The sequence below is a fragment of the Panulirus ornatus genome, chromosome 37 (assembly GCF_036320965.1).
Source record: "Panulirus ornatus isolate Po-2019 chromosome 37, ASM3632096v1, whole genome shotgun sequence".
NCBI lineage: Eukaryota > Metazoa > Arthropoda > Malacostraca > Decapoda > Palinuridae > Panulirus > Panulirus ornatus.
Window position 1 is genome coordinate 16580804 of NC_092260.1, and position 18411 is coordinate 16599214.

At 40.2% G+C, this 18411-nt stretch overlaps 2 protein-coding genes across 6 annotated transcripts in view; both read left to right on the forward strand.

The window, feature by feature from the left end:
* The window catches only part of LOC139760542 (uncharacterized), a 73302-nt gene extending 62156 nt beyond the window's left edge, over positions 1–11146 (forward strand). For all 5 annotated transcript variants that reach the window (XM_071683861.1, XM_071683860.1, XM_071683859.1 and 2 more), the window contains 6 exons: positions 2428–2550; positions 2897–2987; positions 3156–3306; positions 6884–7067; positions 8296–8503; positions 9256–11146. In XM_071683861.1, the coding sequence (XP_071539962.1) occupies positions 2428–2550; positions 2897–2987; positions 3156–3306; positions 6884–7067; positions 8296–8503; positions 9256–9407 (909 nt within the window). In that variant the 3' untranslated portion in view covers positions 9408–11146. The remainder of the gene's footprint in view (positions 1–2427; positions 2551–2896; positions 2988–3155; positions 3307–6883; positions 7068–8295; positions 8504–9255) is intronic.
* Positions 11147–15860: 4714 nt separating this feature from the next.
* The window catches only part of mib1 (mind bomb 1), a 35971-nt gene continuing 33420 nt past the window's right edge, over positions 15861–18411 (forward strand). The window contains exons 1-2 of the mRNA XM_071684276.1: positions 15861–16046; positions 17703–17844. Of these exons, the coding sequence (XP_071540377.1) occupies positions 15945–16046; positions 17703–17844 (244 nt within the window). The 5' untranslated portion in view covers positions 15861–15944. The remainder of the gene's footprint in view (positions 16047–17702; positions 17845–18411) is intronic.

Below are 18411 nucleotides of genomic sequence, written 5' to 3' on the forward strand. Positions count from 1 at the left end.
TTAACATTGGTCTGGGTTTCCTTGTTTCATCACATAACACTTTCATGTAAATTCTTTTGCGAACAAGTAAACCCCGACTTGGCAACTGGGGACACGGGTGGGGGGGAATCAAGGTTTGGGAGACCGTGGGCGGGGCTTGGTAGGTTAGCCACTAGCATGCATGCACGGAAACATTAATAAATACGGGGTAACACGGTATTATAGTCTTAGGCTGCTGCAGAGTGTGAATCTGTTCAACACCCTATAACCTCTGCGTCTTGGTCGTGTATCATCACCCTCTCGTATACATCGATTCACTCTTGATGGAGAGTAGTTTTCTTCCACATCAACTCGCTTAACCCCGTTAACGACACAATAGTGGGCGAGCTGTCCTACCGTCCTTGGCCCAGATATTGCTATATGCCTGACCTTGCTGCTATCAGCGCGGCAGGCGGGTAGTTCATGCCAACATTCCGTGACTCCCGTTAATTTCCTGCTATTAAGGTGTAGGCAGTAAACATAGTTTACCCGACTAGGCAACCTTAACCTACTTCAGTGTGAGGCACAGTGTCACAGAAGCGTGTTCCTCCCTTGGTCATACTCCTTATATGACTGTTGTTCCTTAGTACATTTTGGGAAAAGCTTTCACTGCCTGATGATACAGTGTCCCAGAACTGCACAATGTATCGACCACATATACTATTCATATTCCCGTGCCGTAATCCTACATATAACCACAGCTACATTTGTGCACACACGTACACACCTATATATATATATATATATATATATATATATATATATATATATATATATATATATATATATATGTATAGACTGCCTGTTGGACGTTACTCTGGAAATGAAGATTTACCTTTGGCCTGTTATCTCTGTTAGCTGGCTGCAGGGGTCGTAATATGAGATCCAGGGATTATAGCTCCAGGACCCCTTTCACAGAGACCCTAGATTTGTGATATATATATATATATATATATATATATATATATATATATATATATATATATATATATATATATATATATATATATATATATATTGCCCTGGAATCCGTTTTGCAGGAGCTCCTGCTGTTCCAAGGCTGCGCTACTTCCAGTAGCAGGGAAATGATGTATAACTTTGGAGTGAGAAATTCTTTTACAAGACTTTACTCCTGATGATACAGCTTTGCCAAAGGTGACATTTCATTCATGATGTGTCCTCTAGCAGCCGGATTCTGGTAACACTTATGTATCATCCATCCCTTCAACACTATAACAACCGTTTCAGCATATCTTAAGACATTTCATGTCCGCGATGCATCTGCTCTAACGAAAAGACCGAGCACCGACGACGCAAATGGCCGGCACACACTGTACATAGACGCACACATAACGTTAGTACACTTTATTACTCATGGTCCCGATCTGTGGGGTGGACTTGGCCGACTCCCTGTGCACTGCAGGAGCCTTCTAGATGTAGAGGGGACACTTATGGAGGAAGTGTATATATATATATATATATATATATATATATATATATATATATATATATATATATATATATATATATATATGATAGTAATAATGATAAAGGAAACCCAAGAAAGGGAATCCCGATGACATGAGCAAACGACATTAAAACGCGGCCGAGGTATTAACTTACTGGGTTTTTATGGATCAGCTGCTTTGTATTCAGACGGTTTAAATACGTACAACGTCCTGTGGCAGCATTCTTTTGACAACCTTCCCCTTAATAAACGCGCACGTAATTTCTGCAACTTGAATTAAAAAGTACAATGACGGCGTAGATTAAGCAAATTCTTCAACTTGGTGTAACTTCTCTTGTAGGTGGAGACGACCTTGCCCACAGGGATACTAGCTCACATATGTAAATATCTACAGACTTTTTTTTAAGGTTCACATCCGCTGCAGTACTTGGTTTAATTTAGAATTAATGGTTTTTGAAGAAAAAAAGACATGGTTTAACTTTTTTTAATTACAGTGTAGAATAAGTGTAGATCAGGTGTGGGTGTTAACACACTAACATACTAACGATGTATTATTTATCCCTTCTAAACCCGTCATATATTATCCTTCTCTGGGCTCCCGACCCCATGATCCCTGTATCCAAACATCTACTCACTGTCACCTCACAATGTCTACCGATCATTGCTCTTGTTGTACCATATCCTCGCCACGTACCGTGACCCACGTATTATTTCACGTAACGTCTCTTTATTCTTCTACTTTTGAATCTTGACTTGATTTCCCTTTATGTGTCCCTTGTTGTATTTGGTTCCATCCCTTTTCTCATATTTGTTTTTTCTTCCTGTTATTCCTCCTGTTGTTGTGTGAGCATATCCTCTTTATCCACCTTTGCCCTACCAACGTCTTCCACTCCCGCCCTTGTCCCGTACCTCCCCGTGGCCGTCCTGTCCCCCACCTGCAGATGAACAAGTTCGCTAAGGAATGGGCTAAGAAGTTGGCGGCCGACGACAAGATGTCTCACCGGCCGGACAGCAAGTACGGCGAGAATATCTTCTGCCTCAGTTCGAACACCAGGAACTTCAAGGTGAGCTTTCCCCTAGGGGGTTGTATTCGATAACCATCATCTTCATAGTGTGGCATAGGACTGTGGTAGTCAGTGGGTGTATTGAGGTCATGGCCTTTATGTAATATGCAACCGGAGCGAAAACCACTCTCGGTAGTAAGAGAGAGAGAGAGAAAAAAAAAAAAGATATCAACGAGGGCGATATTATCGTGACGCAGCACACGGCTGGAGCCCGCCGTGACCTAGTTCAAGGATTCAGATCATGATTTTGCACGAACAGTGATAGCGTGAGGCAGCAGCAGGAGCCGTGTGGCCGGTGCTGCAGGTAGGAGAGTGAATAGTGACAAGGCGTGATTACTTTTCCCAGGTGAACGCGGAGGAGGTGGTGGGCAAATGGTACTCAGAGATGAAGGAGCACAAGTTTGGCGAGGAACCGAAAGGGACGCTGCTGAAGACTGGTGAGTATGAAAGATGTGCTGATATTGACTGTCCCCCTCTCTGTGGTAACGTGGTATTGACCTCTCTAAGGACCGTACGGTAAAATTGACTATATTTTACCATATGGAACAGCAACACTAAGACCTGGTACTTTGCGGTGGTTGGCTTGACTCTCGATACCTCGACAGGTCACTTCACGCAGATGGTGTGGAAGGATACCAAGCAGATGGGTGTTGGCAAGGCGAGGAGCGCCGCGGGCACCAAGGTCTTCGTGGTGGCTAACTTCGACCCCCAGGGCAATTGGATAGGCCAGTTTGCTGATCAGGTCCCGCCCCTAGGGTAAGATACAATTCGCTGTGATCCCAGGATGTACCATTGGTTGATCTCTTCAGTAATTGCAGCTAAATGGTCTACCGTCGTAACTTCCCTTTTGCTTCCCTGATCCTCTCTATTCTCTGCTGTAGCTTCCTCACATGTCAGTCTTTGGAGTGACGTACCCCCGTTTACCCAGTCAACAGTGGTATCTTCTCTCCTTAAGTTCTAATCCTATTCACGATTACGCTGATGATTCCACTTTCCACGCTTTATTAACTCTCTTTCCCTCCTTCCCTCGCTTTCCCTCCTTCCCTTGCTCGTACTCGTTTTCCTTCCCGTGCTGAACATATCTTCTTTCTTAATTCAGACCTGTGCAACATCTCGGAATAGGGAAGCAGTAACCTGGTTGAATTCAGTAAAGCTGAAGTGCCATTTCTATCTGTATCTTTATCTGAATGTCACTCATTTCCCTCTCTTCTTTTTCAGAACACCACAGTTCAACCCTGCAGTTAACATGACAAAAACTGTAAAAATCTTTCTTGTGAAAAGCTATTTCACGCTTCCAGGATATCATTTGTCCCATCGTATATCTAGGGTGACGTTTCCTTCACCTCTATTAGCTTAACAGAATTAAAAGCCTTCTCTGAACATCACCTTTCTAACCGACCCTCTCTGTTTGTCGTGATATTGCTGCCTTCTTCCTGTTCTAAAGGAATTACCTCGTCCACTGCTTTCATAAGCTGTTCGTGTGTGACCCACACATTAAGGCTTGGACCCGTGGCATAGCTTCTGTGTGGACTCTGACCACACGAGGATTGACTGTTATGATTCTTTCTTTCCTGTAACTGCGAAACTGGAGTGCTCTTCCTTCAGTCGTCTTTTCCTCTTATGACCTTCTACCATTAAGAGTTAGGTTTTACAAACGCCCGAGGAGCTCTGATGATTTTTTTCTTTCGTGCCGTATTTTTCTCTTCATGCAAGATGGTCACGAGTGTGGCATGCTTTCCCCGTGCCATGTCGGGCAATATCTCCTATTATATATTTTTCATACGTGTTCCCGTTTCCCGCGTCAGCGAGGGAGCGCCAGGAAAAAAGACGAAGAAAGACACATCTACTCGCATATACATATATGCACTTACACGTACATATACATGCATACATACATATATACATACATATACATACACTTTCACATTGCATATACATATATACACAAGTACATATACATACTTGCTCGCCTTCATCCATTCCGACACCACCCCACCCCACAGGAAACAGCACAGATGCATGAAGGAAAAGAAAAAAAAAAAATAACATGCACATTCTTTCCTGCTGCCCCACGCTCGAACGCCGTCCCCTGCACCAGCGAGATAGCGCCAGGAAACACGCGAAGAAAGGCTACATCCGTTCACTCTCATTCTCTAGCTGCCCTGTGTTATGCACACACACACACACACACACACACACACACATATCCTTTCAACACATAAGTACCCACTTAGAAGTACACTTGAAAACCTGTGAGTTTTTTGAGTTACGAGGTAGATATTAGTTAATCATAGAGCTCTCCTACCATTTAGTTTCCCCCATTCCTCTTGGTTCATTCTGGAAGCCACACCTGCCGTAAAATACGTTCTTCACAACGGTAATTTCTCGACAGTTCCCTTCCCTAATAATAAGATTTCCGATCAGAGTTTTACCCCAGAGTTTTACGTGAGGAAGTTAAGGCCTGGATATGTAACACAAGTATTCACAACATGGATGACTTCCACGGTTATGTACCCACTGTATTTTTTCCTGTAAAGTGTGTGGGTAATTATCTGTTTGTATACTGTATGGGGTGGAGATTCGACCCTTATGGAGCCCCATTTCTTTAACATTCTCATTTATCGTATGGCTCCCTAAATTTCTGTTTCATTCATCGGCCATTCTTATACTATAAAAATACTTCACATCTTTTTCAACACGTTTTTTGCTTGATTTAAAGCTATGTTCTCTGATTGTTGTATCCTTACATTCACGAAGAACTGTTCACTGTCTACGTCATCAGTATGATCAGGTCCCACCCCCAACTACTGTTCTCTTCCCAAATAGTCAAATTTAAGGCCTCTATCCCTTCCCAGTAATTCCTTTCCTAGCAGTTCTATCATCATCTTTGCTGCCCTCCTCTTTTCGCCCTCTGTGCCTTTTTTTTTTTTTTGGTGGGGTGACCAAACTTGAGAAGTATACTCAAGCTTTAGCCTTGCGTATGACATGAGAAACTTGGTACATATTTTCTTATCCGTGAACTTTAATGCATTTCTTAATATTTGCTGGAAGATAGCTGGTCTCTCTAACTATTCTCCTAAAATGGGACTCTGACGACAGGTTAGAAACAGTGTCGACTGCCAAGTTTTTATCGCGCACAGATTCTTGCAGCTTATTTCTCGATGATGATATAGATATCGAGGCCATCTGTCCCTGTAACCCATTCTCAAGTGTCTTACATTTGCTCTGTTTAAATTTCACCAACCATGTATCATACCAACTTTGGAGTCTATCAAGGTAACCTTGTGTCTTGGTGCAATCAACCTACGCTTTTCACTTCCCTCATAACCTTTGCATCTCCCGGAAACATATTCAGATATAAGTCCATACCTTCTGGCAAGTCATTCCCATAGATCAGTAAGAAAATTGGTCTCAGTAAGAATGATGGTCCCAGAACAGAACCCTGCGGCACGCCACTGGTGTCCTCAACCCATTTCAAGAAGGCTCCCCTGTCATGCGTCCTTTGTTCCCTTCCTCTAAGATACTCTGTCCATCTCTCATATTCCTACCTGGAGATCCAGCTTCTTAATCAGCCTCTCATACAGTGCAGTGCCGAATGCTTTTTTTGGCAGTCTGGATAAAGCAATCTATCCAGGCTTCTCTTTTGCCCAGTCATGATCTCACTCTCTCGTGGAAATTTAAGAGGTTCGTTACGCATGACCCTCTTTGAGGCTGTGTTGTTCTCTCACTGAGGTACCTTCTTCGCTGGAGGAAGTTATCCATTTGTTTTCTACTTGTCTTTTCCAGAACTTTACTGACCACATTCATCAGGGAGACTGGTCTCTAAATCGCTTCTTTTCCACTATCTTGGCACGTAGACTCACTCTCTCTCTCTCTCTCTCTCTCTCTCTCTCTCTCTCTCTCTCTCTCTCTCTCTCTCTGACTAGAATCCCAGTGTTCATAATTACTGAAAAATTCTTAATGTAAGAGACAGTTAAAGACGATAAATATATTTTTTATTTCGTAGCCGACATAGATGATTTATAAAGAAAATTTCAGAAGCAGTTAACATAAGGCGACGACTCGGTTTATAGCTACTGTCAATACTGCCTTACCAACGTTTCCTACATCTAAGAACATATCACTTTAACTTCACTGTTAGGGAAATACATTTAGTTTCCTGCTGATGTTCCATTCACGCTTAAATGAACTCTTAGTAACTTTTACATTATTCCTGTCACTGGAAACTTACATCAAGCTTTAGAAATACATTGCATTCATTAGGTAAACACTCATGACACATTGTTGTAAAACTGACATTCATTTCATTTATTTTCTTTTTTCCTCCGGGTAGCGGGTTCAAGAAGCTGCCCTCATCGGGCAAGACTTCCCTGCTCAGCAGCAAGTCTCGCAAGTCCTCCTCGTCCAGCGACTCGGAAGCCTCCTCCGGTGAGGAAGACTTCGCTGATGACTGTGTCAAGGCCCACAACGACTACCGGAAGAAGCACGGAGCGCCACCTCTCAAGCTCAGCAAGAAGGTTGGTGTCGGAGGGAATAAGGGTATGACTGATCACTTGGCGGGTCTTCATCAGAAGGGACGAAACGTCAATAATAGTTGGATATTTTAATGTCATTGGTCTACATTTTTCTCTTATAGTATTTTATTACACATTTTTTTTTCGCTTCCGACGCCTTGGCCACTCTGGGGGAATTTACCAAAATCGCGAGGAGATCGCCGGTGAGAATAACGGCCCATGGCTGGCAAGTAACCTGGAGAATCTTACAAAGGGAACTTACAGTTTAACAAACGTAATTGAAAGTGAATCCTAATTATCTAGATGATTTTTTTGGTGAGATGTGAGAAATTGTTTATTTTCAACAGAGTTCGTAATTGAACGTCAGTATGTTAGTCGCTTTTGTTTATTATTATCATTATTGATTATTATTATTATTACTATTATCATTATCATTATCATTATTATTATTATCATTATTATTATTATTATTCATTGATCTATGACACACTTGGGCCTGGTAGGCAGGCATGCTGCTTGATAAATGTACCTCCGCATTTGGAAGACAGGCGATGCAGGTGGATAATTTTCTCCATTGTATCCCCGCGGCGTGGGGTCTGCCCTAGTATAGACGTTAGCGTGTTGCCCTGAAAGCCTTGACTTCTTTCTTCATTTCACGTCTGAAGTGTAAAATAACGTAAACCCGCTTGAGGAATGCTGATGATGTGAAGCAGTGAAACTGTGATAGGATTTTTCATTTGATCATTTGAGACACATAGTTAAGAACAACTGATGATGAAATCATCTAGAATCAGGGCTGGCTCAGTCATAATGGATCATTCATATCCATAACACAAGCAAGAAAATCAAAAGCAAATCCATAATAAACTAAATCTATGCGACCCTAAAGTTTATTAGCTCCCTCTTCTTATATTAGTCCATTAGCTCACACACTGGGTTGCAAACTCCGGGTGTTATGAAACAGTTCATGTGTGTTTGTTAGTTTTTATGAGAGAGGAATGTGAATATTGGATGACTTGATATGTGGTATAATTTTTCGTATGGAACATCTGTTGGGTCTGCCTCATTCTATGACCAACCTCTAGGAGAGAGACACTCCATTGTGTTTCAGTTCTGCCCATTTATGTTTTCTCATCAGGTAGTTTGTTGTACTTCCACAAACGTATTGTGTTGCCTGTCATACAGTCATTATGTTAACCAACAGAGTACTTAATCTGTTCTGGATTTTCAGCTAAACAAGTATGCCAAGGAGTGGGCTGTAACGATCGCTAAAAAGGACGTGCTACAACACCGCTCGAATTCGGAGTACGGCGAGAACTTGTACTGCGCCTGGTCCTCCAACCCAAAGCACAAGATCAAGGCACAAGAGGCTGTAGACTCTTGGTACAGCGAGATAAAGGACTTCACCTTTGGCAGGGAACCCAGTGATCTCAGAGCTGGTTAGTTCAAGTGACCGATGTATGTATGTATGTATGTATATATATATATATATATATATATATATATATATATATATATATATATATATATATATATATAATTTTTCCTTAGTTACCAGGTTAGGGGATTATATTGCATTGTTAAACCTGATTTCACTGTCATGAAAATTTCATTTTCATTGTTTTACAAGGAAAAATTTCTTTCCTGTGTAAGATGCAGTAGTGTGAACTTTTCCCAACTGCCTACTGTTGTCTTGTCCAGATGTACAAGACAGAATCGCTGTCGGTCTGCTTCATATTCTCAAGCTCCTTTTGGTCCCTCGGATATGGATATGTATATCTGTTTCTTTACGTTTATTTGTTTCCCTCTCCGTTTATTTATGCTTCTTTACTTTGTTTTTTTCTGTGTATACTTATAGAAGAAATTTTTGTTCATCAATTATCATTATTATTATTATTATTATTATTATTATTATTATTATTATTATTATTTGTGAGCAGGTAACACATACTCTTTGTGCAACATCCAAACAGTTTTACTAAATTTCTCTGTTTTTCAGGTATTTTGTCTTGTAACACCTGTAGATAGAGAAATCTTCAGAAGCCGAATTATTTGAATTTTGTATGTGTAACCTGCCGTGGGAGCAAAGAGAGGCACATGATATATTTCTGGATTGATATTGTCTAGTTTAGTTGATTGGTACAGATGCATGTAATTGCATGACCATTAATTGTTCCTTGTGGTTCCCTAGGTCACTTCTCACAAGTAGTCTGGCTTGACACCAAGGAGATTGGTGTGGCTCAGGCTCGCTCAAGGTCTGGCAAGATCTTTGTCGTCGCTAACTACAGCCCAGCAGGGAACTACGTGGGAAGCTTTGCCACTAAAGTCCCCAGACCCAAGTAACTCGATCGTAAAGACACAGCAGAGTGACTAGAGGCTAAGATACTACATCAAGGTATCCAGCAACTGCAAAAAGGCATAATGGAAGCAACTGACTCACCATATAAGCATCATGTTATTACCACCATGTCTGTTTCTGATCTTATTTTATTCAGGTTAGGCTACAGTGCTCCTCAAGGACTACTTTCCTTTAACCCACAGCTAAGAGCATTGCTACATTTCCTTAGATTTTTTCTCTAGGACTATCCGTGAGTTCATATATTCCATGGGAAGTTTGTGGCAAGATGATATTTATGGTTCAGTAAATAATTGCCCACATTGCAATTGTTATAGTTTAGTTAATTAATGCAATTTACTTTGGTTATGCTTGAAAAATCTTCGTCAAAACAGATAATTAATGCAATTTACTTTGGTTATGCTTGAAAAATCTTCGTCAAAACAGATATACACAGCCAAATCCCGTCTTTTGAAGGAAGAAGGATTCCTGTAGTGTCCATTGTTGCTCAGTGTTCTTGTTTCGAAGCTTTCTGTAATTCTTTTTGGTACGCATTTACCATGTATGTGGCCTTTGAATTATGATTATTTATAGACCTTGATATATCAGTTTGATGAAAGTATTATATTTATTTATCTTCATACTTTTATATTGTAATCATTTAGTCAAGTGAATGTTTCAGAAGCTTCAACGTCAGTGAGGCTTTTGTACATGTTTTGTGTTCCTTCTTTAGTTACCATGATGATCCACAGTTCCTTGATAACCAGGATATACCCAATACCGTACTTGAGAAAGTTTCCCCTCACTCCAAAGAGGTCCTCAATCACAAAAGGACCAGAGCCTTGAGGGTTGAAGTCGTGCTATGCTCGGCTGCTTGTCTCTTTATGTGTATATATATTGGAAAGGATCATAATTTTGCGCGTGATCAAGTATATTCCTATGAGTCCACGGGGAAAATGAAACACGATAAGTTCCCAAGTGCACTTTCGTGTAATAATCACATCGGTAGGGGAGATACAAAAAAGAAATACAAGTCAATTGATATACAACGAAGAGACGTAGCTAGGACGCCATTTGGTAAACAGGTGATTGTCCAAGACAGACAACGAGCGTATCATAAACATGTGGACAAGAAGGGGAATTGTTTACCAATTTGGAAACAATTCCCCTTTTTATCCACATAAGTTTATGATACGCTCGTTGTCTTGGACAATCACCTGTTTAACAAATGGCGTCCTAGCTACGTCTCTTCGTTGTATATCAATTGACTTATATTTCTTTCTTGTATCTCCCCTGATGTGATTATTACACGAAAGTGCACTTGGGAACTTATCGTGTTTCATTTTCGCCGTGGACTCATAGGAATGTATATATGTGTGTATATGATTACTACTAGATCATTCCCGCATGTATGTAATTCATTGTAATATATGTGTATATTGAGATAATTACCTTTAGCAAGACTTGACAAAGACTGAAGTAAAAGAAAGCTTAATAATTGAATTATTGGCATGTATGTCAACTAACTAGTCTTAAGACATTTTCATAACTTCCAAGGAATTACTTAGTGTATTTCTACCTAATTATTGAAAGAAGACTGGTATTTAATGGCACATCAACGTTTCTTCAGTGTTTGTTATTGCCACTATTTATTGCCTAAGATGAATTATGCATGCAATTCATTCCCCACTATATAACTATTCCATATAATCTGTGATTTATTAGGATTAATAAAGAGATGAATTAACCGTTGTTTTCTTGGAGTGTAACCTCTTTTAACGAAACTAATTGTATGCTGATATTCGGCAACTGTATGTACCTGACTCTCCGTACATGATTGGGAATGGAGCATAGGAATAGATATATTGTTTACTGGATTATTGTATAACTATAAATCAAATAACAAATTTAAGTAGAAAGATTTTTTGGAATGGGGGAAGTATACAAATGAAAAAAGACAGACAATAAGGAATAATAACTGATTTAGAATAACTTGCTGAAAGCAAGCTTATTTATAAGGAGGCTGTGGAAGCTGTATTTTAAGGTTATGTTAAAGTCTCTGATAAAGATGAGATTAATATGGATGATGAAGCCTTAGTAACATGTAACTGGGGAATGAAAGCTAGGAAGGTGAGATGTGGATTTAGTAGTTTATTAGACAAGAATCACCATTAACGGTACCGAGATCTAGAACCTGCTGTGTAAGTCTGGTTGCAGCAGGCTAGGATGTCCCGGTAACAGTCATCCTCAGATTCTGATTTGTACAAAATTTACTGAACAGATCAAAGTGAAAGTAATCACCAACAACATGATGGATTACTTAAAGAGAGAAGTTCTTTGAGGAGACTGTGCATTATTTTAGATAAGTGATACATCCTCGCCAAAGGTAACTTCACGCGCGATGTATCCTCAATCCGGAAACGCCGATAAGCATTTATATATGTATGTACTAACAGGGTTACTGCATAGAACAAAAGATAAAGAATGGTTTTCATCAAACGGCAGTTTTTGGCTTTTCAGTGGCCTTCAAGGCCGACTTTTGAAGAATGTGTGGTCACTTCTGAGTTGAATAAGTGCCGTGAAGCTAGCGTAGATACACTGAAACAACTGGCATGTAAGGCCGGGTTCTGGTACCCTTAGATCCCGGGGTAACTTTACAATGAGTTGATGATGATGCTAGGTCACCTATTCCATAAGGGCGCAAATGACTAAGTGCAATCTGTAAGGCTTGGGTAGATATTCCTGGCCTTTGGTAGTCTCAAAATGGCTTTCAGGGCCAACGTGCGGTACCTTGAAACCCCGCCCAGATTCTGAAGTACCGACACCAAAAATCTGGGGCCTCTGGGTGCTACTTGCTGCTGCAGTAAACCAGCCTTGAAAGGTAGCCACTGGTGGCCTCTAATGCTGCAATACATGTCCTGAAAACGGCTTTCAAGGCCAATCCGCCTTAGCTTAAAACCTTGACCAGATTCTGAAGTACCTATCTCCAAACTCTGGGCCTATATGTGCCACATAAAATTTTATTAATTCTAGGATTATAGAATATCTTTAGAATAATGTTAGGTTACTTGGTTGCCTCTGTTGAACGCGTGCACTGAGCTGGACGTAATCTATAAAGCTGGAGTGGCATTCGGAGGCCTTTAGTGGCCCTCAAAACAGCACTTCAGGTACAACGACCTGCGATAGCTTCAAACCTGGCCCAGATTCCGAAATACGTACATTGAAGTCATCAGTTCATTGGGGAACCAGATACAAGAAACAGACGCCATTTGTGTTTATTAAACCTACTACATAAGTTCCACTAAATGTGAATCAGAAGCAGGTGGACATTCCCCCACGCATTCCGATGGTTTCAGTGTAGTATATACCTCCTATCTCGGAAAGCAAAAATGGGTATGTTTGAAGGAATAGTGGTTCCAACAATGTTGTATGGTTGCGAGGCGTGGACTATGGATAGAGTTGTGCGCAGGAGGATGGATGTGCTGGAAATGAGATGTTTGAGGACAATGTGTGGTGTGAGGTGGTTTGATCGAGTAAGTAACGTAAGGGTAAGAGAGATGTGTGGAAATAAAAAGAGCGTAGTTGAGAGAGCAGAAGAGGGTGTTTTGAAATGGTTTGGTCACATGGAGAGAATGAGTGAGGAAAGATTGACCAAGAGGATATATGTGTCGGAGGTGGAGGGAACGAGGAGAAGAGGGAGACCAAATTGGAGGTGGAAAGATGGAGTGAAAAAGATTTTGTGTGATCGGGGCCTGAACATGCAGGAGGGTGAAAGGAGGGCAAAGAATAGAGTGAATTGGATCGATGTGGTATACCGGGGTTGACGTGCTGTCAGTGGATTGAATCAAGGCATGTGTATGGGGGTGGGTTGGGCCATTTCTTTCGTCTGTTTCCTTGCGCTACCTCGCAAACGCGGGAGACAGCGACAAAGTATAAAAAAAAAAAAAAAAAAAAAAAAAAAAAAAAAAAAAAAAATTTTTTTTTTTTATACTTTGTCGCTGTCTCCCGCGTTTGCGAGGTAGCGCAAGGAAACAGACGAAAGAAATGGCCCAACCCCCATACACACGTACATACACACGTCCACACACGCAAATATACATACCTACACAGCTTTCCATGGTTTACCCCAGACGCTTCACATGCCTTGATTCAATCCACTGACAGCACGTCAACCCCTGTATACCACATCGCTCCAATTCACTCTATTTCTTGCCCTCCTTTCACCCTCCTGCATGTTCAGGCCCCGATCACACAAAATCTTTTTCACTCCATCTTTCCACCTCCAATTTGGCCTCCCTCTTCTCCTCGTTCCCTCCACCTCCGACACATATATCCTCTTGGTCAATCTTTCCTCACTCATTCTCTCCATGTGCCCAAACCATTTCAAAACACCCTCTTCTGCTCTCTCAACCACGCTCTTTTTATTTCCACACATCTCTCTTACCCTTACGTTACTTACTCGATCAAACCACCTCACACCACACATTGTCCTCAAACATCTCATTTCCAGCACATCCATCCTCCTGCGCACAACTCTATCCATAGCCCACGCCTCGCAACCATACAACATTGTTGGAACCACTATTCCTTCAAACATACCCATTTTTGCTTTCCGAGATAATGTTCTCGACTTCCACACATTTTTCAAGGCTCCCAAAATTTTCGCCCCCTCCCCCACCCTATGATCCACTTCCGCTTCCATGGTTCCATCCGCTGACAGATCCACTCCCAGATATCTAAAACACTTCACTTCCTCACTGTCTACCTGCCTCGTGTAAGCCTCCTGCTGCCACGTACAGAGAAAAGAGTCAAGTATTCATAATCTTTGATTCGTTTGTTCTGACACTTGGAGGAGAGTTTCTGTCATTAGCTAGACTTGTTTAATGTTATTACACCAGGCGTAGTAGGAGATCTTTTAAGACGAGGGACAGGCAGAGGAAAAAATCTTGAAGAGGAAGGAAGTGGAAGTTGATATTGTATGGGGGAAAAAAAAAAAACCTCATGTGGGGAACTACGTTTGGATAACCACTCGAGATGAAGAAATTAAAAGAACGCCAGAATTAGCGAGGCGGTTATGTCTGAAAAAGACACTGAATTTCAGATATCTGAGAGGGATATTTACTGAAAGTGGAGGAATGGACGCCTAAGTATGGGAGAAATTGTTGACAATTCTTATTTTGAAGAGCAGGAATGTGAAAATTAACATGTTTGTTGACTCGAGCCACAGAGGTTCTAGAGTAACAGCAGTGGATACGGATATCGGAAAAATAGAATCCAGATAAGTAGAGCGGACAGTGAGAGAAATGGGACATAAAGAATATTTTTCTTTTTCATAGAGTGAAGCTTACAGCTGGCTGGGGTGGGGTACAGCAGTGGAAAAGATGGATGTGGAATGGACATTGGAAGAGTGTTTGTGGCAAAAAAAACATGGGGAGACCCAGGTAAAGGTAACAAGACAGTGCAGAAGTATGGGAGAAAAGAAAATGGGAGCAAAGCATGGCGGATTTATTGTATGAAGCTCTTTAGCGTTCAGTGGCAGACCATGAGGAAAGCCTCTCTGCTAAAGTTGGGAGACGGGCTACTGGGACTTATAAATATGGACAGGGGACGGGCGCAGAATGCTGGGGGTACAAAGGGGACACTTACCCTCTCTTATATTAGACCTGTGTATCATTCGCCTGCAGTGACCCATGTGTGTGTGTTTGTTTACCCTTAACAATAGGGTAGTGATGGACAGTCTTGCCCAATGCGTCATAATCGCTTCTCTGGCGTATGTACAAACTTGATTCTGCTACAGATACCCAAGTCTGATGCAGGAAGGGTCCTTCCTACTATCAAATAACGTTGGCTAAGCTTAACTGTCAGAACAACAACAAAAAAAAAACCGTGCGTTCAGCGTACGTTGCATCCGAGTTGTCGAGCAAAGATTAGTTTAAAAAGCTTGCTCATAATCTTAGCAGGATTATCACAATATAGTAATTTGACATCCTTTGCCATCTTAAAACCTTAGATTTCATAAGGTATTTGCTTATTTGTAAAGAAAAATAAAGTAAAGAAAAATTTGAGGCCTGTGAAGGTATTAAATGAAATTTCTGTCATAGTTAAAATAATGTCCAAAAATAACGCATCCGTACGAACGTGTAGTGTTCACAGCTAGAGTGAATTACCTCACCTCTGTATTATGATCATTTTACTTTGAAGTATGTCTTGTTGATAAAATGAATGGTACTATTATTACAATGATAATATCATATCCGTATTTCACATTAACTTTTGGTTCATGTTGCAATGCAAGGACGTTCATTAAAGATAATTTTTGTGCCTTAGAAATTATTGGATTGAGAGTCAATCATAAGAATATCTATCATATACATGAGAATATTTTGTGAGCTTTATTCAAGATATGAATATCTGAGTATGGTTGTATGAAAATATTGTACCCATACTCGAATGCAGTCGAACATAAACAAGTTCTCTGACGTCCATTCTGCCTTAACACTCGTGTTTTTACCCATCTTCCACTCCTGCCTGGTGGTCGTTGGGCCATGGAGGCTGCAGGAGCGAGCACTGGGAGGAATACGAGATACATGATGGAAGGTGTTGGTGCTAGGGTTATTAGAGGGCCAGACTGGAAGTGGGGTAAACAGGTAGGTGTATCCCCGAATAGTTGTGCTGAGTGTGTAACTTCTGCTGGTCGTTTCAGTTTATTATTGTGTTATTGCAGTGGATTACGTCTGGCTATTAATTTGGCTAATTCATCATAGGTGTAGCGATTTTAACTTATCAATACCGGGCATGGACGAGTAAATCAGTGTCTTCACTTTAGTTTGCAGAACTCTCCATCTGCAGCGATTACTCTAAAGGACGTTGGGTTGCGATCGGTTTTGTGTCTTGTGTTGGTTTTGTCTCATTGGTAAAGTTCAAGTTTAGGGGCACCACAGAAATAACTTATGGATTTAGAAGAAACTCATATCCTTTGAACACCATTTACAAAGTAGAATTGATGTATACGGAGGGAGCATGGAGTGCATCACTTTTTGTTATTTAGTAATTAATAATGTTAGCGAGGAGTGCTATAATGATATGCAAATAAGTGGGGAGAAAATAAGTTTAACACATGGAAATCATCTAAGCCTCTGAAAACCTTACTGGTACCTATCATCGTTTAATAACGTAAAATTACTGTTTTAGTATCATTTAAAAAAAAATGAATTATATGATGTTTGCAGTAGGTTGATGAGAAGTATGTTCTCTCATTGTCTTTATTTCCTCCAGCCACATGTAATCATAATGGTAGAAGGAAGATGACAATTTCTTTGTTATATTTATATATAAGAATCACCACCAAATATGTTGCACCCCCAGTCTAGCAGGAAATTTCTTGGAAAAAAGTTTCTCAAGCATGCCACATAATCCTAGTTTGCTATACAGTTAATATCACCTTTAGATTAAGAGTTGCTTTGTAGTTTCTTTTTCCCAGAGGATCCACTTTCATTGAGCTGAATGCTTTTATATAGGCTTGTTTCAGTAGGATTGAGGTTGATGGAATTGGGAAGTATGTAACTGAAAATGTTGCGAGCACAGTGTCAGTATAGATAGATGGATGTGTAACATACCCCATATATAAGTCTTGCTTAAAGCCGATTATTAATAACAATATTGTTGTAGATTGATGAATTATCCCAAGTCAGCATTTTGAGGAATAAAAAGGTATGCTTTGCTTTATGAACATGGTTAATCCTTCAAAACTGGATTATCAACATCATTCAGCTTGTAGAAAATTAATATAGTATAAGAATGTAGTTAACTATTCAAACCTGATTTTCGTGTGTGATACTGTGAGAATGATAAATGATTATGTTTGCATTTTTTGTTTTCATGTTGAATTAAAAGCAGCTGATTAGGTACCAGTATGCTGAGGTTTAGTTGGATTCCTTGAGTAATTTGTAACATTTTCATATGTAAGAGATATGCCACTATCTGTATCCTTGTTAGGAATTCATAAGACACATCTCAGGTTGTGTGCAGTCTATTTTTTTTGTAAATGATTATTCATGAAAAGAACCAAGATTGCATAAATCCTAAGTATTGTCAGTTTTCAAGGATTACAAGCAGACAATGAGTGACCCATTTCACTGTTCTTTAAATGAAATTAGAAAAGTTAAAAAAAATTCTTTTTTTAGATTGTTCATTACTGTATATGCTTTGAGCTGCTTTGCATTATTATTAGCTCTTTACTGTAAGTTCTCTGCACAAGGTATCAGAGGGGCTGCTTTTTGATAAGGGCATGATATCTTCCACAGGATGGTGGCGAGGGGCACGTTGGAACTGTAAGAAATTTTGAATCTCCAGAGGAGGTAGTGGTTGTATGGGACAATGGAACTGCTGCAAATTACCGTTGTGCTGGTGCCTATGACCTTCGTGTTTTAGATTCTGCACCTACTGGTGAGTCTTTTTGATATTTATTACTTTGAAGTCTTTAGGGAGTCAACGTCTCCTTTCTTATTGTTGACTTAATGAAAGCACTTTGATTTGATATTGAATACTGGTAATTGCTTCTTTTTCCCTATATTTTATATAGCGACAAAGCAAAAAAAAAAAAAAAAAAAAAAAATATATATATATATATATATATATATATATATGTTCCATTTTTTTTTTTTTTTTTTTTTTTCATTCATTTCAAGCTAAAAGTTTGTTTCTAAATTGTTTCTTACATTTTTCATATGTATATATATGTATGTGTGTGTGTGTGTGTGGGTATGTGCGTATGTGTGTGTATGTGTGTGTGTGTGTATATGTATATATATATGTATATTATCCCTGGGGATAGGGGTGAAAGAATACTTCCCACGTATTCCTCGCGTGTCGTAGAAAGCGACTAGAGGGGACGGGAGCGGGGGGCCGGAAATCCTCCCCTCCTTGTATTAACTTTCTAAAATGGGAAACAGAAGAAGGAGTCACGCGGGGAGTGATCATCCTCCTCGAAGGCTCAGAGTGGGGTGCCTAAAT